Consider the following 25,341-nt stretch of genomic DNA (forward strand, 5'->3'; position numbering starts at 1 on the left):
TGAGAAAGATAAGGATTCTAAAAGGCTGATGTGTGGAAGATTGAGTTTGAAAAACACTGAGTAGGCTGACTGATTATCTAGAGGGCTTGAAGAATAATGATATTATATGACAGGAAAGATAGGTTAGATTATATTCTTGAGGGATTTAAATGCACTAATTTTATCTGAGCAGAAAGGAAGAATCAAAAAAGATTTTTCAATAGTATAGTAAAATGATTAAGTTCTCTATATTGGGAAGATTGCTTTTGCAACAGAATGGAGTAAGGCTTTCAGAAGGAGACAAAGTGGGGATTAGTTAGAGGCTTTTGTAAGAATACCAGAAAGAAGGCACAGAGATCCCTAATTAGGTGGTAACCATCTGAGTGGACATAAGGAAGAAAACGGGGAATGCTATGGAGGCAGAATCAATACCATTTGGCAAAGCATTTTGGATGGAAGTTAAAAAGAATATTTAGGAACAGACTGTGGTCAACAGGCAAAAGAAACAGTAGAATGTATGATTTTAGGAGCTATGCTGGGTTTTACTATTTGATTTTGGGCTATAGATTCTTCTGTTGGTCTTTGTTATACTGATGATAATGAGATATATAGATATATCTATTATATTATTATAGATTATATCTATATATTATCTATTTATATGATCTATATTATTATATATTTATATGATCATTTTTTCTTTCATCATCATGCACCTATGATCTTCCATCTATCTCTCTATTCATCTACTTTTATCATCTATCTTTAACCATCTTCCTATCTGTCTATATATCTTGTTATCATTAGCATTAGTCATAAGGAAGACCAAAAACATATACCTATCTATATAACTACATACAAGGATCTAACTACATACCTCATTATTAACATATATCCCTATGGAATTATAGATAATAGAGATAAAGACATTAATATAGTTATCATGTTATCATTTCACTAACCACAAGGGAGACCAAAAAGAAGAATCTATAGATAAGAAAAATATAGTGAAAATAAGCATAACTCCTAAAATTGTGTGTGTGTGCACGTGCGTGCGCACGCACACATGTTTCCTGAGGAGAGTGAAAATGTTAAGTACAATTAAGAAACAACCTTTCCATTTTCAATTTCCTCAGGAAAAAAAATAGGTCACAGAATTTCCTCAGATAGGCTATCATTGGAAACTGGTCATCTCAACGCTATATTAGTACTCTAAAGACGGGCATGTAAGGAAGGCCTTGGAATCCCTGGTGACAAACACAGTGCCAGGAAAACAACAGGTGATTAATAAATGTCTGTTGATTGATTGACAACTACCTCTCCTGTCTCTGCCTAGTAAAGTAAAAGAATATGTTAACAGAGAGAGCCCAGGACAGCAGAGTGGATAGAAAGTTGGCCTTCAAGTCAGGAAGGACTGAGTTCAAATCCCAAGTCAGATATGTATTGGTGATATGATTCTAGGAAAGTCACTTTACTTCTCAATGTGCAAGGCTCTAAGACTATAAGTTACATAACAGGTGGTGATGCTCATTGATTCAAACAGCATCCTCACCTTGGAGCTCCCTATACCAAAAAATTTGGTCTAGTCCTTATCCATATCCTAACTAGCAGGAAGCTTGATACTCTTTCCCTCCTCTTTGCATATGAAGAAAGACAACTTGTGGATGAGAGAAGAGAAAAGCCTAGATGTTAAGTGGATTTCCCTAGGTCCTCCAGTTAGTGGCAGAGATAGAAGCCAAGTGTCCAGATTTTCAGTATGGTCTCCTTTCCATTACACTGTTGTCTCCTAATACTGAGCTCTATAATAAGATGAATACAAAATTTACCTAAGTTATTTTCTAGTCTGCTGAAGGTAAATTATGAACAAAACAGAAAATTATTTTTTTTCTTTCTTATCAAAGGAGAGAAGACTCGAGGGTCATGTGTGTCATAGAAGCATATCAGCTATGAAAATAGCTGTTGGTTAAAATAACAGCGAGTATGACCAGGTGGCATGGGTCACAGACATGGTGTTTGAACAAGCTGGTTCTCATGGAGACATATTGTTTATGGAAAGTGGAGGGCGCTAAAAAAGAGAGAGGGAGAGAAACACATCCATTGCAAAAGAGCCTTTGTTGGAAACACGTCATTCAAAATGGGCCATTATTGACTTGGCTCCCATGGTGCCTGCCTCCGGATCTGATAGGTGCCCTTTACAGGTGTATGAAATTTAAGTAATAAAGGATTGTTTCCAGTCAATGTGCTTAATGAATAATGAACTGGCAAGACTAAATATTTATTAATATTTAAAGTCTCCAAGGACTCTCTTGCTATTTTTAATATCAACAACAGCTGTGTAAGCTACAGGATAAGCACATCAAGGTCTTAGCCAGAATCTCAAAGCTAATTAATGTACTCTGCTTATTTTAACACTGATTTATAAATGATTACTTAGACTAAGATTTAAATCCCTGAATATTGGCACAGATGATCCACTAGCTGATGCCTTCTATTTGCTAGGAATCTATTTCCAGGAATTCATTTACTAAAGGGCACTCTCTAGTAACTTACTTATTTTTTTTGGAAATGAAATGCCAACTAATTTAACTTCAAATTTGATTGATTTTCCTAGGTTTGCTTTTTTTTTTCATTCACTTATTTGATAATCACAAATTAATTGTGTACAATATACACACAAAAAAATTGGAGCACAACTCTATTATCAGGCAGGTTAAGTTCTGTGCCCCCCTTTTGGCCACACAGTGCTACAAAGATATGTGGCACTAATCCCAAAGCAAACATGGGAATGAAGAGTATCTTATTCCTATATGATAATCATGGCACATACAATGTCACCTGTAGATTCCTTCATGGCCTACATGGCTTCATCAATATTGCAATCAATGTCCAGTGGGCTTCAAAAGGTCAAGAAGACCAGGGTTCAAGTTCTACCCGGCACATTCTGACTCTGTGATCCTGTGCCAGTCACAGGCACTCTGTGTGCTCAACAATTCTCTAAGAGTCTAATTCACACAGAATGTGACGACTGTGCTGGTGGAAGGAGTATCCTGCCCTGGGAGATCCCTATACCAATGAAATCACAGGTCCAGTCCCTACCCCTACCACTATATTTCAAAAATGATTGCTGAGAAGGAGAAAGCCCAATTCCTTTCTTTAATGGTGCATTGCTTCATCCAAATCAGATGGCCCTACAATGTGTCCAAACACTTGCACCACACAGATAGAGGCTTTTGGAATAGGTCAAATAAGGGATTCAAAGAACAGGAATATCATTTGAGAACATGAAAGAGGAAGAAATCTCTTACATTTTGTAGGGGGAAAAATAAGTCGTTTGTGTATATGTGTTTGAATAAATTTTTAAAATATTATGTGTAGTATGCATATACATATATGCATGTGTATATATGCTATGTAATGCATAATAGAACAATTTCAACATATTAAGGAAAACTATTTCATTGATAATTTTACTAATAATGAAAAGTCACATACCTTTTTTGGGATGGCTGCATTAAAGCTGAAACTTTATCGTCAAAAAATTTCTTCATTGCAAATCTGTCGAGAGCTTGGTCAGCACTACAGAAGCAGCAGAAAACATGTTACCAGAATTACAGCGTTCCCCAAATTGCAGGCATTTCCCTGCTGTTCTGAATCAAATACAAGCCCCACTGGACTACATGCTGAGAAGCCTTGCTTCCTCCTACTTGCCCACCCCCACCTAAGATGTAGTATATAAACTTCACTCCTCAGGATACTTTTATACCAAACATGTACAATTAAGGATGTAAAGGTATTTCCTAGGGATTACTAAAAATCTGAGTCTGTAATCACATATCCCTTTCCATTACTTGTTTAACTAAGAGATCACCATTTAGTTACTTTGTAGAGGCAATCAATATAAAACCAAACCAAGGCAAATGAAGATTCTTATCAAGGTACCACCAAATGGCAAATCCATAGAAGCACATTTTCTTGGACCCAAATTCACAGCTAAGTAGTAGGATGTGAGGCAAATTCACAAATTTTGTAACTAGCATGCTAGAAGAGACTTTTCTCCAGCATTACTGGAAAAAAGGGTGCTGTCTCAGCATCTCTTTAACAAAAAGAAACCAAAAATTAGTCCCAGGAATTGGTAGATAAATGCAGGAAAAAACTCGCAAAATGAACCCTGAATAACCTGATAATTTCTTTTGCACTACCAATGCCTGTCACCCTAGAAGTACAAAGCTGTAGTTATTGAGCTCTCAGTCAGGTATGCCTCATCATAAGACACAAACTGATCTGGATAGAAGGTAGGAATTTCTGGAAGTCAGCTTCCAGCTCTCACCTGATTCTATTCTCCCTCTACTATAATGTGTCATTCTAAGAGAAAGTGACAAAAACTAGCAGAAGATTTTGGGAAGTTATGAGAGTCAATAAAAAGTGACAGAAAAGCTGAAAATTTGAAGGTGGGCAACTGAAAAATAACTACACTTCCAAGATCAGTGATTTCCTACACAGGAGAGTTCCCTTTATTGGCGCTAATGAAATTCGAAGGTTTCTGGAGCCACCTCAAACTGTCTTTCTCCTGAGAGAATAACTGTTAAATTTTTAGTTTGAGTCTTTATACCTCAGAAATTCATAAATACCAAACATCACAGCTTTATTTATGGCTTTGATGATTACCTAGATTTAAAAAAGTGTTAATAATGAAGATTAAATTTAAAAGTGTATTGTATGTCCTTCCTTCCATGTCCTGGAGAGACGTCTGTTAAATGACTTCCAGCATACCCCTGTTGAAATCCTTCTATGACTTGGTAGATAGGAACTACTGTGCCACGCCCCCAAAACTGTGACCCTATAGGTCACCCTGGGGGTGAGAATCTTCAGCTTCCACTAAACTTGTCCTGGGACAAACTGATATCAGTTCTATTACTATTACTAATTACTAACATTCTATTACCAGATTATACCTCAATTCTTTCTAGTTTTGTACAACCTGTCAGAGCTTGTGACTCACTGCACGGATTCAAGAAAGTTAGGGTCACCTTCATATCACAAGGAAGCATTAGAGGATGAGTATAAGAGAGGTATAAGATGTAAAATATAAAATCTAGCAGAAATAATCCAGATTTTACCTATAGGAGTCTGGGACATCATTTACATAGCAGAAAAAAGGATCCATAAGCCACTTTAAATCAGTTCTTAACCTAAGGTCCATAGATGACCAAAAGAGTCCATGGACAGATTTTAGGAAGTCCGGGAACTTGGAAAGGGAAAAATTACCTGGTTTGGTTTTTTTTCCAAATAAAATTGGTTTCCTTTGTGATCCTATGTATTTAATTTATTCATTTAAAAGCATCATTCTGAGAATAGGTCCACAGGTACTAGACTGCCAAAAGGATCCATGACACAAAGAATCCCTATTTTAAATAATTCCATTAAAACTTGTACAAAAGGGAACTTTAAGGTATTTGTTTAACTTGCAAGCTAGTTTTTAAATTCTGATGGTTAATTTTGATAATGGTATGTGATAAAGTAAAGATGTATGTATGTATATATGTGTATATATATATGCATATGCACATACACATACATATGTGTGTATGTTCTTTTACTTGGAATTGAAATAGCCTAATAAACCTGTGCAGACAAAAATCATACTCAGAGACTGGTACAAAAATTCCTGATATTTCCTTCATTGAATTAAGAGTTCTAAGTTTTGAAAGTATAGGCATTCAGCCAAAGGAAATAGACAAAGCTCATGTGCATTCCTATAAGTGTGAGAATTACCCAGACTATATGGAACTCGAGTACCACACAGAACTATATTTTGTCAGAAGCTGGTAGAAATATTGAGGGTGGTCTACAAATTTCTGCAGGTAAATTCTGCTCTTTGACAAACCTATTTATATTAAATGACTGATTCAAGGTGACCAGAAATATTAACAGGCTTGGCCCATATGCAAATGATTATTCTCACCAATAAGTGGGGAAGTGAGGTGCCCATTTTCACTTGGCTTACACCGGTCAGAAAATTTAGGAAATCTAGGGATTAGGTTTTCTTCAAGGCAGGAAAAAAATTTGTTTCTAGAAAAAAACACTTTAAAAGTCAAATTTCACTTCTTAATGCAAAAAGGGAAACACTTTATCACCATCATATAAATGGCATTATATTTCTCCTTTTGGACACAAAGCAAAGGTTGTATGTATGAGCAGAGAAGATTTTTACAGAGCTCCTGGTTTATTAGAGATGTATGCCAAATAACAAAAGGGGTATTTGTGAAAAATTTAATCTGACAAAGAAGTAATTTAGACTGATTTTATTTTGTCATCAAAAATGAGAAATTTGTAAAGTAAATAATTTATATCTGGTCTTTGGCACTACAACCATATCTCCACCACTTACTAACTCCCTACTTTGAACCCCCCACCTTATATGACAGTCTCTACCTGAGCCATACACATTCCCAATTTCCAAATACTTCTTTTCTGGGTCATCATCATCTCTTAAGTAAAAGCAGACAGATTATAAGAACACACCAGAGTTGTGCAGGATATAGTTCTTTTAGACCCTCAGACCTATCCTAAAGCATGAGTCAGTAACTGGTGAGTATGTGACACATGAATGCATATACATGTGTACACATACACACACTATCCACCTATTACTTTTCCAAATACTTGTGTCATCCCCCTGGACGTACCACAACAGAGAAGCAGGTTTCAAAAACAAACCATGACTCCAAAATAGTAAGACTGATTTCTTCTAGTCATGCATGGGAGTTGGTCTCACTGTTTTTCTTAAGCAACTATCATTCTAGAATATGGACACAGGCTTTTAAATGATTTCCAGCACTCTATGAAACTGGTAAATTTCCACATTTTTAAAGTGTTAAACTACATTATAAACAGAGAAAATGTATTTTATGTTATTTTCCTCTTACCTGGCAGAAACGTTGGTGAAATGCATGTATGATGATATGACAACTCCTATCCGTCCTTTTCCACCCTGAGGGAATGAAAGAATTAATATATTTTTATCCTGAAATGGGAAGTAGAGCTGACTATAAACTAGAGAGTGCCCTATACATTCTACAAATTAAATGGTAAATGATGCTTAAGAGATGAAATCAAAGCTGGATCTTCGGGGATTACTAATCACTTGGGGTTGCTGCTCTGACATTCTACCTCAGTACCTGGAGAAGAAAATCAGCCTCTAATTCTATACCATTACACTGGTAATGGAGGCTTTTTGAGCCAATGAAAGAAATCCAGAGCAGCTGTTAACTGAGGGCATTTGGAGAAGCTGAGCAATAAAGTCCAATATGCTGCTAATTAAAATAATACCAATTTTTAATTCAAGAAAACTGACAGTAATCTACTCACTTTCATTTCAGAGAGGTAATGCACCCCTTACTGGTCAAAATGAGGAACTATGCACAGGGCACAAACTTGGCAGAGTTAAAACCCCCTCCCTTACAGACAGCCTCCAGAGTATCTGCAGACACCAGCATGATGATGACCCCAAGTACACATTTTGGCACTGTCAATCACTCTACTGCCTCTGTCCCTAGATATAACTATAAGCCTTATTTTCATTGAGCTTTTTACTACTGCTTTTTTTTTTACAATACTCTAATATAGTTTTTATTTATTTGAGTAAATGCTTTACCAACCCCTCTATAATGTAAGCTCCTCAAGGGAAGGGAAAATAGGTTATTCACCTTTGTACCTCCAGCCACAGCTACAATGCCACCATACTACTACACTACTCCCCATTGCAATGGTACTTGAAGGTTTTCAAAGATCTCACTGATGCTAAATAATTTATTCAAGAAAGATATGCATATATTAACATCAATGCCTAACCTCATGCTGAAATTCAGAAGAAATGCACGAGTGATATTTTACCATGTATAGTCACCCCTCACTTTGTGCAGCCAAAACTACTCTTTGCTGCTTAGCAATGAATGAATAAACGAATGAATGGGGCCATATTTGAAGAGTGAGATCAATTTGGAGTGTTGCTTTTGGAAATATTCTTAGTAATATGCCTATTTGGATTCAGCTTTAATCACTAAATTTTCACCTAAATCTCAACCTTAAAAGGGGACAACAGGATGAGGTTCATTTCCTTGAGAGAAAATGCAGGTCATAATTTTCCCCAAAACTGACATAAGAAATGTGAGTCAAAAAAGCAAAGAATAGCAACAAAAAGAAATTTTAAAAGGAAAAATGTGAGCTTTTCCTTGCTGTTCATATATAAGTGGTATACCATCTTATTATAATAAAGAGCTTTACAACCACTTTCTCAATTTGATCTTCCCCATGACCCTTTGAGGTAAGCAGGGAAAACATTATTCATTTTCATTTTTATAAGGCAGAAAGTTAAGATTTAGAAAGATTTACATAACTTGCCTGAGGTCATAGAGCTAGCCATACTTTTGAAGCAGTGAAGTTTGATCTGAAACACTAGAAAAGCAACACTCTGGCATAGACATAGACAACATTCTCATGACAAATTATTTTACAATTTGCCAAAGCTCACTTCAATATAAATGACTAAGAAATAAGGGCCTCATGGGGGCCAGGTTTTGTAAGTGAAAATTTACATTTATATTGAGTGAAAACAAGAGAGAGAGAGCGAGTGAGAGAGAGAGACAGAGACAGAGACAGAGAGACAGAGAGAATTTGTACTCAATAACATGGATAAAAAGCTGGAGGACAAGGAGAAAAGGGAAGAATATCCATCATTTACACTAAATTAAGAGAAAAATATCAAGTAGTAGTAAAAATCTGTCCATTTCTTAGCATATCCAAGCCAAGACAAGCTTAACTATCTTAACAATTTCTGGCATGATGGTCCATGAGACATTCACTCTGGAAAGCACATGAATTTTGACAGGTATCAGCAATTTTATCTAACAGTTATGATTTATGACAAGCCTCAGTTAAAGCCAACGCCAGTAATTTTGAATTAAAGGTGAACAAATCTTTCATGGTTTGTTTTCTAAATGTTTCCAAAACTTATTAAATAGTTTACATGACACCAGTACAAATGACTGATAAATCATTTTTATGAGTTTTAGCATGTTTCCTATTAATTCATCCAACAAGTTTTGTCTAGAGGTAAAAGGAACAGTTGTTCAGGGGAAGCAAGTGTTTTAAAGGCCCTGGACAGTAAATCCATCAGGCATTATACCCTGATTTATTCTTTTTGAGTAATATTCTGGCTAATTTATTTTACATATAGCTGAGGTAAGAAAGTGAAAAGGAATCAACAGTCTTAAGAATGCAATTCCAAAATGTATAATAGATTTAAATAGCTATTTTTAAAAGGAATAGAAAATGGTGGGGGGAGCTCCAAACCTAAAATTGATGAGGGTAATAAGCCCAATGATCATCATGCAGTTTATCTTTTAAAAAAATTAGAAAAACCTATTTATTCCTTTCTTTAGTTTATAAGAATATGTAAATTTCCGAAAGAAAATCTGCCTGAGTGCACGTGTTTTTGAAGAAGCATGCATATACTCTTGTTTACCGATTGATTTACAATTGATTTACAAGAGGACCAAAGAACAGGGCTTGAAAAGAGGGCCGATGAAAACAGGTGTGGGAGAAGCAAAGAAACAGTCTGATTCTTTTCCTCCGTATTTTATAACTGATAGGTAGGACCTATGTAACATGTGAAGGTTTGCCAAACATTTTAGAAATAGCTCATTTTATCCTCACAACAAAATTGGGGAGTAGGTACTGTTATTATCCCCATTTTACAGTGAGACGGGCAACATTAAGTGACTTGCCTTGAGTAAGGGTCTGAGGCTGGAATTAAACTAAGGACTTCTTGAATCCAGGTCCAGAACTCGATCCATTGAGACACCTAGGTGGCCTTTAATATAACTCTCCTATAATATAACTGATTGGTGGTGTGAAACAAAAAAAAAGGAGGGTGCTAGGAGCCATTAATCAAACCTAAGGACCGCTCCTGAGCACTGGACATTGCCTCAGAGAAACATATGTTGATATTATCAATGTTCTATGATATTTTTATTCGTTTTGTTATATATTTTCCAATTACATCTGGTTTGGTAGCACTGGGCTGTCCTACATTTTGATATATCTGTAATAGATGATGGAATCTATAGGAAATAGTAGCATATTAAAAAATGCTGATAAAACTTAATTCAATTTCATCTGAGAAGTCAGAAAATAAATCGGGCCATTAATTTCAATAGGTCTCAAAATTCTTGTAGTAGACAGTCTCTGAAAATCTGCAATCACATGGGTGAACAACCCACATGTCCCCTCAGGGTCTCACTGTCCTCACTATTATAATTGGGGCTTCATGATCTCACAGATCTCTTCCATCTCTGAGATTTTCCGATCCTAAACTTTGAGAAGTGCTTCTCCTATTTAGGGTTAGTTGTGGTGTGGGGGCAAAGCATGGCAAACATTGGGAAAGCTCCCTGCTGTTCTTCCTTAGAAAGCTCTCTAATGACAGTTACTTGGGTGAGTCATTGCTTTTAAAATTAAACTCCGCTAGGGAATTTTAAGTCTATTGATAAATTGTTCTTTTGTATGAAATACCCGAATCCATAAATTGTTACCACTTAACTAGATGTCACATTGATTTTTTTCAAAAGATTTACAGGGACAATCTGAGAACGTGTAAAGGAGGGTCAAAGTGAGAACATGAAGGCATTGTGCACCTGAAGGATGAAAAAGGGGGCGTAAGAAGTAGGAGAGGGGATAAGGGTAAATAAGAGAGACTTATTTTAATTAGGAGAGTATAAAATTGCCTACTTTCCAATGGGCTATGATAGCAGGAAATGCATGTAGGCCACTGAATTTTTTTTTTTTTTTACTTATCTTGAATGCTCATTTACAAGTTCCTTTAGGGGACTGAATGATAGTCATGTTGGACCTTTAAAGGCTACCCCATAATGTGCTGGCTTTTTTGGCAGAGGACCTTGTAATAGATAATAAATAATAATAGCAACTCACCTTTATGTGAAGAAATGAATCCATAAGAATGTAAACCCCTTGAAGGAGTCACATTGAATAGTATATCCCCCTTCTGGTCTTCCTGCACTGCCTTGCATATAATCTATATTCAGTCAAGATGGCTGAACTGAATATAATGCTCTAGAATGTTGGTTCAGTTTACTGAAGATTATACTTTTACTGCAGAATTACTAAGCACTGTGCCTATAATCACATATAAATAGAGAGGAACAAATCTTCTTAAGTATAAAACAAATGTCCTTCTAAGATGAAAGCAAAAATTGAAAATAGAGATTCCAAACAATTCAGCTGAGGTAATAAACCTATTACTAGTTACCAACAGGTACCTTCTATTTTTTTTAAACAAAGATTTTACATAAAACAAGTTTTGAAAATTATTAAACTATCTGACCAGACAGACCTACCTTGGACACATGCAATTATTCAGTCACACATTTATGACCCATAACATGTTGTAACAACATGTTTGGTCCTCAAATTCACAAAGCAGCATTAGAGGGTTGCTTTGTTTGATTCAACGAATAGATGATGTATGTTACAGGCTTTGTAAACCATTCACGTTACCAATTAAGGTAATTTGGAGATCATGATCCAATTATAGCTGCTAAATTTAGAGTTGGAAGAGACCTTAGCAAACTTTGAGTCCAGCAATTTTCAAACTGTGGTTCACAGATGTCTGGAGGTCTCCAAGATCTTTTTAGAGGGTCCATGAAGGCAAAACTATTTTCAAAATCATACTAAGATATTATTTGCCTATTAAATTACTCTTCTCTTGATCACTATACACAGTAATAGCAATAGTGTAATAATTATCAATTCTTAATGACATAGCTACTCTGATCAATATAATGATTCAGGACAATTCTAAAGGATTCATAAAAAATGCTATCCCCCTCCAGAGACAGAGCTAATGAACTCCCAGTGCAAACTGAAATAGAGTTTTCTCCTTTTATTTTTCTTGGGATTTTTTTTGCTGCTATGGCTCACGTGGAAATATGTTTTGCATGATTTCACATGTATAATTGACATCATAGCTGGAGAAGGAAATGGCAAATCACTGCAGTGATTTGCCAAGAAAACACCAACTGGGGTCATAGAGAGTGGGACATGACTAAATAAATGATATTGTATTGCTTGCTTTCTCAGTAAGCTGGGGAGGGTGAAAGGGAGAGAATTTGGGACTCAAATCTTTTTTTAAATGTGTTAAAAATAAACTAACAGAAAAAGACATGATTTTTAAAAAAGAATGGAAACTTAAAAAGAAAAAAAGAAAAACTATTCATTTCTTTTCCAACTATCTATCTGTGTGAGGCTGGACTTTCTTCATATGCTTCAACAAAAACAACATATCACAACAGACTGAATGCAGAAGTAGATAGGAGAATCCAGCTGTCTCTTACTAAGCCAGACATTAAAGAGACTGCAAGACTGTAACACAATGCCACTCTTAGGCTGTAATAGCTTAAAAGTGCAACTAAGACTTTTGGGACACCTTGTATTTTTTTAATCAGTTTTAATGTCTAATATAGCAACTATCAATAGATATAACCCACCTAACTAAAAGCTCACTTGGGTCCTTAATAATTTTTAGGAGTATAAAAGGGTCCCGAAAATAAAAGTTTGAGAAGTGCTTACATAGTCCAATGCCCTCATTTTTCAGATGAAGAAAGGGATGTTACAAAAAAGGAAGGGACTTGAGCAAAGTCACACAGGTGAGAAGTACTGGAGCCAGCATCTGCACTCGTCTTCTCTCTCTAAAGCCTATGTTCTTTCCACTATGCTGTACCTCCTCTTTTCATTTTTTCTAGCCATGTATAAAATAAGAACCAACATTTATACAGTGCCATAAAATTTACAGAATATTGATAAATATTACCTCATTTTTCCTCACAATAACCCTCAGAGGTAAGTGCTACAATTGCTACCATTTTACAGAAGAGGAAACTGAGGGATAGAAGAGTTAAGTGACTTGCTCAGGGTTATACAACTAGTAAGTGTCTGAGGATGGACCTGAAGTCAGTTCCTCCTGGCTCCAAGTCCAATGCTCCATCCACTGAGCCAGAAACCACTTCTAAAGAATGTCAAAGGAAGGAGAGTGGAAGTATTTCAAATCTTGTTGTAAATTATCACCTAGACTGCTACTTTTCTTGTTGCCCCCAAACATGGAAAAACAAAAAAAGACCAAACCATGAGCTCCATTCATTTCTCCTTAGGATAAATTAAACTTTTTATTCAAAATTGAGTTGAATTCAAATAAACAAGCTATAATGCATCTTGCTTACCCTGCAGTGAATGACCACTACATGCTGAGGATCACTGTTCAACCAGTTCTCTTGAGCCTTACAGATGGTACACATCTTATCAAGGGGAGGGGCATGGAGGTCGGGCCAACCCACATCCATAATCTAGGAGAAAAGAAACTATATTTACTCCCACATTATTGAAACAACATTTTTGTAACGTTCACTATAATTTGGATTGCAGGTTTACTTCATGCATTTATTGCTGTTGTGAATGAGGAGAAACACGCTTGCATTTCTAAAAGATACCAAAGTTTTAGGTAACACCAACAAAACATCCCTTCAAACGTTTTCTAACATTTCTGAATGTGGTATGTCAGTTCTAACTATGCTATTTCAGGGCTATTAATGGTTCAGGGATATCTGGGTGTGGGCAGAGCCAGAAGGATGTAGGAATAGGACACATTGGCTTGCCCCAATTTCCTCTCATCAAATTGAAATCTCAGACAGAAAAATCCAACTGTCCACACCTACTGTTAATTACTATGTGAAAATCAAAGAATAAAATATGAACGGGAAGCAGCAAAATCAACTAAAAACAAAAGTATCGTTAAAAGAAGGAAGAATGTAAACACTGAATCGCGAAACACATTAAATTAAGAGAATTAGGCAAAGCAACTATCACATGGGTAGGTCTGTTATATAAACACAAAATGGATATCTTAGATCAGCATTCAAAAACTGAAGTAGTTTGAATGAAGGTTATTGGGAATAAAGCCAGTACCTTTGGGTTAAGCTTCGTAAGGTCATATCTCTTTTCAGAGAGGTTTATCACCTACAAAGTGAAAAGACAAACAAACAAACACTAAGGTATTATAAAAGCCATCACTTTCAGAAATAGAAGGAGAAACACAATTCAATTACTTATCATCTATGATGTTTGTTAGGCTTGGTGATTTTCATGTAATTAAAAGCCTAGGTACAGGGACCTGTGATTTCCTTGAACTAGGGAACTGCTACGTAAGAAAACAATTAGGTGGTGTAATGGATAGAGCCCTGGACCTGGAGTCAGGAAGATCTGAGTTCAGATTTAGCCCTAGACACTTATTAACTGTGTGATACTGGGAAAGTCACTTAATAGCTGTTTGCCTCAGTTTCCCCATCTATAAAATGGGGATAATTACAGCACCTACCCCAGGATGGTTACGCCAATCAAATGAGATAATATTTGTAAAGTACTTAGCACAGTGTTTGGCACATAGTAGATGCTCAATAAATGTGTGTCCCTTTCCCTTTCTCCCTTTTCCCTTCCTTTCTAGAACCTTCTCTGTAACTTAAACCCTTAAGGGAATTGACAGAATCTTCAGGTACTCATTCTCATGCTTCAAATATAAAAGGATAAGTGGGGAAAATAATGATGACATCAAAAGATATCTTGTAGGGGACAAACAGCCCTCTGGAAAATAAACGCTCACTCCGAAAAGGGAAGCAGCAAGGTATGCTGAAATGAACACTGGATTTAGAATGAGAACGTCGTGGTTTAAATTCTACCTCCATACTACCAAGTCCTTTCATGGTTCAATTCGTTTGGTGTTAAAGACTGAGCTCCCGAAGGAACCTTAGTGATTATCTAGTACAGCCCTCACTTGTTTGTTTGTATTTTAATTTTAAAGATTAGTTAATTAAGGTCTAAAGAGATAGTGACTTGACCAAGAGTATAGAGGGAATAAATGAAAGAGCTGGGAGCTGACGATAGTTCTCTGACTCCAATCCATCACGTTCCCCACTGTGTCACCTGGACCTCCAGAACATAGATATGAGCATAGTATTTTAGTCTCCCCTTCACTTATTCCCATCTGAGGAATTGACTCCTCTCTTCTTACAAACGCTAACCCTTCCATTTGCATTCATGTCAATATCCCATTTATCCTCCTTCAGGACTTTGCTCTATCACCCGATCTTAACTCTCACTTTGCATTTTTACTATCTCACTTTCTTCCGATGCCTAGCCCACTATTTACTACTTGCACGGCAATGAATACCATTATTACTACTAGTACTAGTACTACTACTACTACTAGTACTATAGCTAGTGTTCCTACAGAGCTTTAAGCATTGTGTATCTTCTATTTCATATGGTTCTCCCAATGACCCTGTTAAGTAGGTGTTATTATAATACTCATCTACAGAGGGGGAAATTAACACTGGGAGGATCAAGAAAATTGCCCAAAGTCACACATTTAGTAGGCATCCGATGTAAGATTTAAACCCAGGTACATCGCATTACCTAGCTTGCCCAGTGGAAACAGGGACCAAAATGGTCAGATTTCCACTATTCTAAAAACAACTCTTCATTCAGCCACCCCAAACTTGCTCCTGCCCACCTCAAGCCCATCTCCTCTCACTTCTTCCCTGTTACTACCCAACTTCACAAAACAGTTGTCTATACTTGTTATGTCATATCCACTTATTACTGAAGTACACCAAAAATACCACGGGGTTTTCTCTCTTAATCACTGAAGACCTCTTTATCTACCAATCCAGTGGTGTTTCCTTAGCAATCATTTTTGATTTAGCTGCAATATTTTATGTTCTGGACTATTCCCAGATATTTTTTTTCTTTGACTTCAAAGAAGAAACAAAACTTTTTCATTTATTGCCTTCAGTATCATTTACAAGCCTTGGCTAATACAAAGTATTAACTTTCTGGAAACTATTTATATAGGATGAATTACAAGTATTCATCCATATGCCCTCCTTTCATTTTTATAGGACTTAAAAATCTTAGTTCATATGAGAGTTCCTTGTACAGCAAAAGTGGTTTCTTTATATTACCCTTTCTGATAGGATTTGCAATTGTATAATCAAATTTCACACTGTAGAGTTTTCCATCTTCCCTTTTGGAGCAATGGGATCATAACAGCTATTTTCCAAAATTCCTGAAATATGTCTTTTTTAATATCATAGGATCACAGCCTTTCAGAGAGAGATAGGGCCTTGAGGATTACCTACTCTTGCCGCTTTTAGACATGGGGCAACCGAGGCCCACAGAATTTCATTACATGTCCAAATTCACACAAATATTAAATCGCAAAGTTGGAATTGTAATGTTGGTCTTCTGACTTGAAATCTAGTTATATTACATGACAGAATAGGTTAGTGGAAAACCTAAAATATAAATTCCCAGAGGCAGAATACCAGAGAACATAAAGAAATACTTCTAAAAACTGCTAAAGAAAAAAAATCCAATAGAACATTTGAATCTACTTATTATTAATCAAGGTAGCAGCTGAACTGAAATTTAATGGCAATGGACTTTCAATTACAACTCTAAAGGAAATTCAGTGACATAGCTCCAGGATTACACACTTGTCCATCAGGTCCCAGGTCATTTTATTCAGTCACTAAAGTTTAATGAGTACAACAGATGGCATGTGATGTAGCAAAATGGACCGCTTTATATACCTGTTAAATAAATCAATTACGGGACTGGTCTGATCATGAGAAATGAATGGAAAGAAAACAGAAAATTCTCATGCCAATACAATTGAATTTTTATACAACATGACAAAAGATTGGGTCAGAAGTGGGATATCAACCTTCCTCTTTCAAATGACAGATTTTAGTCTAGTACACTATATTCTATCACAAAAGCAAAAGAATGAAAAGGCTATTTTACACCAAGAAATCCCCCTAGCATTTTACTTTTGCATTACTTACATTCACATTCCCAGAAAATCTTTAAGTGTGAAAGCAAATTTGGATTCCTAGTCACGAATTTCTTACCAGCAGAACATTGTATACGATTGTCATTAGGTTGGTTGTTTTTGCTTAACTATTAATGGCAATATCTATTTTTCTTGTTAGAAGGGAAAGCTTAATGCCCCCCTCCTACTTACCCTGACCTCTACCTCATAGGTATAATTGGAGTTACAATCAAAAATGACTTTGCTATAAGACAAAAGGCACCATCGCAACTTTTCACATGGCTTGATAATATTTACCAAAGCAAATAGTGCTGGCTCTTACCAAGTAGTTATCTCCATGTTTAGATTTTAGCATTCGGGTCACATCTTGCAAGTTATGCAGATAAGTTTCCTCAGAGCAACTAGCTGGGAAGGAGACAGCAATGATCCGCTCAGTGATGTAGGTAAGATCGAGTTCATAGCCTTCCTCCATGATATGACCCAAGATGGCACTCCTGTGAAAGGTTGGAAGGTTCAAAAGTAGGCATAGCAAAAGGAATCAGACCAGGGTATGGAGGGGGGAAAGAGAAAAAATGAATGAGAAGTATTTTGAGCAAAACATACAAATTTTTAAAAGATGAACTCTAGAGAATTATTTTTTAAACTTAACTCACTCTCAATCAGCATTTATTTTCAAAGTCTTTATTATATCAATTGGGAAAGAATGAATTTCAAGCGTAAAACTCTGTAGTTATCTTTGACTCATGACTCTTTCTTCACAAAGTTCTTCTTTCCATGAAAATATTTTTTATCTATGCTCCTCTCTCCATTCTGATTGCTCCCATATTAATCTGGTCACTCAGAGCCCATGGCACAATACTATGAACTCCTCACATTAGATACGAAGACCCTGAGACCCAAATAGGTTAAGTGATTTGCTCTAGATAGAAACAGTCAAGAACAGAGCTGGTATTTTAACTCCTATTTTCATACTCCAGGTCCTTTGTTTCTCTCACTTTATCAAACTGTCTCCAAAAACTTAATCCAGATGTGCTAGTTCTGTTATTTTTTTCTCCCACAGTCGTATTATATTTAGTCAAACTGCATTTGCTTTTTTGCTATTAAAATATTAATATTAAAATAAATTTGCTATTAACATTGCAAGGTATTCTCGATTTTTATGATCTGGGGTTCCTGAAGATAAGCAATTTAGACCTGGAAAAAGTAAGCAAAATCACACCATATGCTGGAAGGAAGATATAATGATCGCTTTCCTGGAGACCTAAAGTGAACTAGAGGCATAGACACATAAAAGAACTGCTGAAAAGAATACTTACTGAGAAAATTTATCACAGCAGAAAGAAGAACTTTTTGAAAAACTGTCAGATGCCTGGGGGAGGAAAAACCAAATTCTTAATCATTTTAAAGTTTCTTTGGGGTATATATCAATATATATCACAGAGAGCAAAAAAGCAAAATCTATGTTTTGTAATATGTGCTGTGTCAAACATTCAGACCAAAGCTTTTATCAATTTGAAATACATTCACAGCATCCTTTTATGCCTGTGCTCCAGAAATGGATAACAAAGCCTTGACAGAGGAAACATAATAGAGCTGTCTGATTCTAATATGAAATTGGCAGGTATGAGTGAAAAGTAACCAAATATATTTAAGAAGCTTTGGTCCTATCTAGGTATCCATCAGGACAACAGGGCCTACTCAAGTATGGCCATCTTGCCATCTACCCTGCTGCTGCTGCTGTTTCCCTTCTTCTACATTATCTCTTCTCCTACCCTGTACTATTCTATTCCAGTTATCCGATCTCATTACAGATCTTGGAATAATAATCATTGCTACTGCCCTATGGCTATACATACAATCTCTGATTGTTTGTGGAGACAATGACACTCTTCCTTCCCAACATGCGTTACATCAGAATGCATGTTTCTTGATGTTAGAGATTGGCTTCTGCATTTTCATCTCCAGCACAAAGCTTGGCACAGCTCAGGTACTTAACAAATGATTACTGACTAATGGTTTCCACTCTATCCATGAGCAGCTCTTCATGAGCAGGCCGGCCTCTAGGTTACAAATATTTTGGCCAAGGAGATCTTGAAACTGATTTTTAAAATACTACTAAATAGTAAGCAGTAATCAATGGTAGGGAAGTAGATTTTAGAAAAAGGGACCCTCAGGTAATGGAAATCACAATAATCATGACAATCCTTTGTTGAGATAATATTTTTAGATTAGAATAACAGTGCGTCTAATCAATTCTTCGTTATGTATGGCTGCAGCTTCTCTTTTTCTTCAGCTGAGAAGATGCCACCAAAGGAAGTAAAACCACAACAGAAACTGTTACTCAGTTTTATGCACACAAACCACTATTTACAGCTCTTCAGTTATTCCTACCAAGTCTTTAGACCTTTCCTGAGGGGATTGCTGCTTCCAGGATCATCTACAGGCAAAATAATCAAGTGTGGCTTCAGAGTCTCTTCTTGATACTTCACCCCTCTCCTTCCCCAATCTGGTAAACCATTTCCTCACTTTCAAGTGCCCAATGTCCATTCCCCCATCAATACACTCTGTAGTTATTTATACTTTCTTGCACTTCTGTGCTATAAGACCTGCAACTGTGCAAGTCATCAGCACAGCAAATGCTCCTTTGGAGTTACTATACCCACAAACCCGAAACTACCTAGTGACAAATGTCCACTATGAGACTTAAAATTCAGCTTCACTGAAAAGTTGACACCTGCCTGAATCTGCAACTTTTGAAGGAACTACCAAAATTTGTGATCTTCTAACACAGCCTTCAAGAATTCTAGGTTACCATCAAAACCTCCAACTACTTTTGAAGATAGCTATACCTTAGTATAAATGGTGTTGCCTCTCTGAGAGGAACTTGCACCAGACTAAGTCGTATCTTTAGTTTTGAATAAAAACCTGTGCCATAGTTGAATAACAGATGGATGATAGAGTTGACAAGGATCTCTTTCCCGAATCTCATAAATCAAGCTGTTACCATCTCCTATGCTGTACTGTAATAAGCACAAAGTATCCAAAGCCAGAAAGAAGTCTACTTTTTGGAAAAATAATGTTCTCAGAGTTAAGGCAAATATAATGAATAAATAGCACAGAGCTTATTTTCATATATGTCAGTGAGGGATATAAAATATATAAGGATAAGTCATATAAAAAGGGAATTTTACTTTATCCCTCCCAGGTATTGGTCCCTATGTAAGCAAATAAGATGAGTTTCAAAATAAATCATAAAGGCAATAATAATAAAAATCATTAATGACCTAATTACATATTTACTCATTGTACATGAAGGTCAGTAAGGGAAAACAGCTCTATTAAAAAATAGCTCCCATGTTTTTTTAAGGGCTACTAAAATATGCTGGGCAGCCAGATAGCTCAGTGGATAGAGTGCTGACCCTACAGTCAGGAAGACCTGAGTTCAAATTCATCTTCAGACACTAACTAGTTTTGTGACCCTAGGCAAGTCACTTAACTCTGTTTGCCTCAGTTTCCTTATTTGTAGAATGAGCTAGAGAAGGAAATAGCAAACCACTTCAATATCTTTGCCCAGGAAAACCTCAAATGGGGTCACAAAGGGGCAGACACTGAACAGTAAAATGTGCACATCAGCAGCACACTGGCCATTTCAATTTTCATACAGCCCTCAATCAAAGGCTTAAGACCTATTTCTTCTATCACTGAGAGTCACACACGCAAAAAAAAAAAACCCACAACTTTTGGGGTGGGAGTGGGGAAAGGAAACATCAAATGTTTCATTCATCAGATTTTAAAATTGAAAGAAAACATAATATTCAAGATATTCCTCATTTACATATTATGGCTATTTCAGAGATGAATTGAACGTGGAAGAAAAAGAGGTAGAGATTTAAAAAAAAAAGAAGACAGAATCAAGAAATACAAAGAAACAAGAATAAGCCAAAAGAAGAAGATATCTATATAAACAGAAAGCAGTGGTGAAAATGATAGAAATATTTTAAAATTACTCTTTTGGGGTCCTTAAAAACTATCTTTAGTGAGGGCTAGGTGTAATAGTGAACAGACCACAAGACTTAGAGTTAGTAAGATCTGAGTCCAAATTCTGTCTGAGATGCTTAGTACCTATGTAATCATGGGCAAGTCACTTTACCTCTCTGTGCCTCAATTTCTTTATCTATAAGATGGGGGTAATAACAGTACCTACCTCACAGGGTAATTATGAGGATCAAATGAATTAACACATATAAAGAGCTCTGCAAACACTAAAGTGCTATATAAATTCTAGCAAATATTTTCATCTATTTTGGAGATAATACTAAACACGTGCTTATATTCCTTAATACTGGTTGCTGAGTTACTGTATACCAAGAACACAAAAAATGTCATAATTTTTAAGTTTCCTTCAAATGTCAGCTGAAGAGCCACCTTCTAAATGAAGTCTTTCTAGATCCTTTCACCTATTAGAGCCTTCCTTCCCTAAAACGACCTCAAATTCCTTTTGTATCTCTTTATATATGTACAAAATCTCTCTTCCCATAAAAGGTAAGCTCTTTGAGGACAAAAACTTCATTTTGTCTTCATCTCCTCAACATTTAGCACAGAACCTGGGACACACTAAATGCTTAATAAATGTTTATTGATTAAAATCCTTGTTGATTAATTAATTTTTATTGAATTTCCCCCACCCCCTTCCTTTTTTATTCTTTGTTTCAAGTGATGGCTCTCTAAGGACAGAAGAGGTTGGGAAATGAAAAAAAAAATTATTTTCTTAAAAAGAAAAAAAGCTTCCTACAAAACAAAGCTGTTTAACAGTGGAAGAGACTTTTGTACAAAGTAGTGACCTTAACAAGAAGCCATTCCTTTATTAGATAGAAGGACTATTCTAAGGTTCTTTCAGATCTTTGTTACACAACATAGAACTTTGAGGTCTCAACCAATTACTGGCATTTTACCAGGTTTTATACCAATTTGTATTCTTAAGCCCTCTGTACAAGAAATATGAAACAAATGATAGTTGACGATGATATTCACTGTCACAATGACAAAGACAACTTGAGTCATAAATACATGAGTAGCATTTAGGTACGTGACTGGTATGGCAAATGAAGAGTCTCTGCTAAATTTAGGCTTCTAACATCTGGCCTTAGTTAGTTATGTAAATTACCAATGCCATTTCTAAACTGAATCCCAAGACTAAGACTTTAATATGGTTCCAATTTTTTGTACTTGAATCAGCATTTCGAAGGGAGGGAAATAAATTGTTGGGTTTTTTTCCTCTTTGTTCATTAACTTTAAATTAGATGTCTCTTGATTGTGTTGTGTGTGATACAAGAGTTTGCCACTGAACTACAACTGGTAAATAAAGAACATATACCAGATACCTTGTGTCTTGGGTATACTTGAAAAAGTAATTAATGCTCCATATGCATCTCTTCCATCATCTTATTAAGAATGAACAGTATCAGCTGAATTCTCTCCTTCAAGCTTATCAGAGTTTTTACTAACTTATGTCAGTGGTAAACATATCCTGGATGAATACACGAAACAAGACTCCCTATACTCATGATAACTGTAAGGGATAGGAAAGAGGACTTCTTTCATGCAATAAAATACACATCCATCATACAGCTAGATCAGCTGAGTTCATTTCATAGGTGCCAGGGGCCAGAAAGTATACATATTCAGAGGTAATTAGAGGAGTTGAGACATCAAAACTAGGGTACTTTTCTTTCCTCCTGCCTCTCTATAAAAGTCAGTGTTAGGGATATCCAGTCATTTGTGACCTGATTCTGACCAACTGTCTCAGCAAGCTTTTAGCAGAAATTTTATGTGTTTTTATAGGTGTGAACAGTATCATGTGATTTGGAGAATTGACACCTGTAGTGTTTTCAGCTACTGCTCCATTCCGACTTTGTGTGTGATTCTTGAAGGTGTGGGACACACTCTTTCCTAGAAGGGCACAAGAAGGAAGGTCCTGTCTCTTTGAGGCCAAGAGACTAAGAGTCTCAAGACAGGAATCCTACTAGCCTCTGTCTACTGAGGGGTAAGAGAAAGAAAAGTGGGGAAATGGCTGGGCTGAGCTGTTCTTGATGGGAATTAGCCACAGACAGAATGAACTTGACTATGAGAGCTGTTTTGTTCCATATGAGAACTAGCCGCAAACTGGATGTACTAGGTTTTTATTTTGGGACATGGCTGAGAGATGCTGCATCCATATGCCCTTAAGGAATAATAACTCAGAAAGAAAGAAAAATCTTCCCAAATTCCATCACTAAATGTGGAATATAGATAATAACCCTTAATACTGGTCTTCCTTGTCTCTTCCTGGCTGAAGCACTTGGAGTAGCCTGTATGATGCAAGGGAAGGAAGACTGATAATACTCTATAGTTATCAAAAATTTTCTTCTTCTCCCACAGACATGCTGTCCACAGATTAATACTATATCAATTCCTAAGAGCTGGATCATCACTCAGGTTCCACTTTGGGACTAGTTGCACACTGCACACTGGCATACAGGAAAGTGACAAATGATGAAATAGGGATGTGAGGGAGGAAGATAAACTATGGAGAGCAAACATTATTCTGAATTCAGGCATGAAATGATGCAGTTATGGTCTCCTGTCTGACCCTTTCCTCTCAAAGCAATACACCCAGACCCTTCATGGAGGATTTAGTTATTTTGTATTCTTTATAACATAGTAGTACCTTGTACTCCATTTTCATAGGGAAAAAAGGAAAAATGATCATTTAACCATTAGAGAGAGGTTGTCTTAGGAGACCAACATCATTAGTTTTCTTTTTTTTGGGGGGGGGGGGAGGCAGGGCAATGGGGGTTAAGAGACTTGCCCAAAGTCACACAGCTAGTACGTGTCAAGTGTTTGAGGCTGGATTTGAACTCAGGTCCTCCTGACACCAGGGCCGGTGCTCTACTCACTGTGTCACCTAGCTGCCTCATCATTAGCTTTAAAGATAATTAATGAATCGCTAATTGTCATAGAAAAGTTCTTTGCTGACCAAGCCAGAGAATTCAGCAGCAAAAGTGTCATTAAATTCCAATTTCAATTCTGAATTCTACACATGGTCTATAACACTGCAGATATTGGGGAAGAGTTGCTAATCTATTAATTAAGGAACATATGATTCAAAGGTTTGAGTGACCTTAAAAGAAGCTCTGTTTTAGCTCCCTCATTACAAAAACAAGGAAACCAAGGGCCACGTAGGTAAAATAATTTTCCAGAATTGTACAAGGAAAGATAATTAGGGTTTGAACTCAAGTTTTCTCAATTCAGATCCCATGTTTTTTCCACCACAGTATTTTGTTCATTATGATACTTCTCATAATATTCTCCAAATAAAAAAGATACAAGTGAAAAAAAAAGTTCTCTGACATGTTCAGTCTATTTAGTCACTAAAGCTCAACAGGCACTAGATGCTAGGAAGACTAAGGATAACACAAAAGTTTGGGGGGGGGGAGAGGGAGGGAGGGAGGGGGAGAGAGAGAGAGAGAGAGAGAGAGAGAGAGAGAGAGAGAGAGAGAGAGAGAGAGAGAGAGAGTAAGGGAATAATAATAATGTCCTTCATGAACTCAAGGCACTGGGCCTGGAAAAGTGACATCTTAGCTGAACCACTGTCATTGGTCTTTGAAAGTCCAGAGAAGCGATATCCATCAGATTTAAAAAGAGCCCGAATGAAAAGACAAAAATAAAGATGAATGTGTTACCCATTGACCCAGACTGAAAGATTTCTTTGATCTCCTAAGAAAATTACCTCATAAATTCTAAGAAGATAAACTGGTCTTAATTTCAATATTTGTTATAGTCTTTCCCTCATTCAAAATTCCAAATAGCTGATAATTTTTATAAGCAAATACACAACATAAGGTCAATAAGAGTGATGTGGGTATATATGCCCTGTTTAATAAGTGATGCTGACTTCTTCCGTTAGTCCACATATAGCAGAGTCAGGTTCTAAATAGAATGACTGCACAGCAGAATCTAAACTTTTAAATGCAGGCACAGTATGGGCCTTTGAGCACAGCTTGTATCTCAGATATCATTACAATAATTCCACTGAACATTTTGGTTACAAAATCTGACATCTGATCAGGTGAAACAAAGTCATTTCTAAAAACAATCTCTAAAAATTGTGTATTAGTTGCACTTTGAACCAAATCTTAGTAAACCCTTTTAAAGGTAATTACTAATTGCATAATGTTAGCAGTCAAAGTTTAATGATGGACATTCATCACACACAAAAAAAGATAAAAGAGGGCACTTCCCAACACTACCTTAAGAGAAGCCCATCACGCCTCTGATCTTATGTTCTTAGTGTTAAATATCTCATTATTAGCATCAGAAAGTCATTGACTCAAAGTCAATAGTTCCTTCAATAGGAATATGCTGCTACA

The 25,341-nt window shown here is 36.3% G+C and overlaps 1 protein-coding gene across 4 annotated transcripts in view; it reads right to left on the reverse strand.

Moving 5' to 3' along the window:
• The window catches only part of TNS3 (tensin 3), a 424,477-nt gene that overhangs the window by 178,916 nt on the left and 220,220 nt on the right, over window positions 1–25,341 (reverse strand). For all 4 annotated transcript variants that reach the window (XM_036738320.1, XM_036738321.1, XM_036738322.1 and 1 more), the window contains 6 exons: window positions 18,250–18,302; window positions 17,256–17,427; window positions 14,011–14,061; window positions 13,269–13,391; window positions 6,906–6,970; window positions 3,472–3,555 (listed from right to left, as the gene is read on the reverse strand). In XM_036738320.1, coding sequence (XP_036594215.1) covers window positions 3,472–3,555; window positions 6,906–6,970; window positions 13,269–13,391; window positions 14,011–14,061; window positions 17,256–17,405 — 473 coding nt within the window. In that variant the 5' untranslated portion in view covers window positions 17,406–17,427; window positions 18,250–18,302. The remainder of the gene's footprint in view (window positions 1–3,471; window positions 3,556–6,905; window positions 6,971–13,268; window positions 13,392–14,010; window positions 14,062–17,255; window positions 17,428–18,249; window positions 18,303–25,341) is intronic.

This window comes from Trichosurus vulpecula, chromosome 9 (assembly GCF_011100635.1).
Source record: "Trichosurus vulpecula isolate mTriVul1 chromosome 9, mTriVul1.pri, whole genome shotgun sequence".
Classification (NCBI taxonomy): Eukaryota; Metazoa; Chordata; class Mammalia; order Diprotodontia; family Phalangeridae; genus Trichosurus; species Trichosurus vulpecula.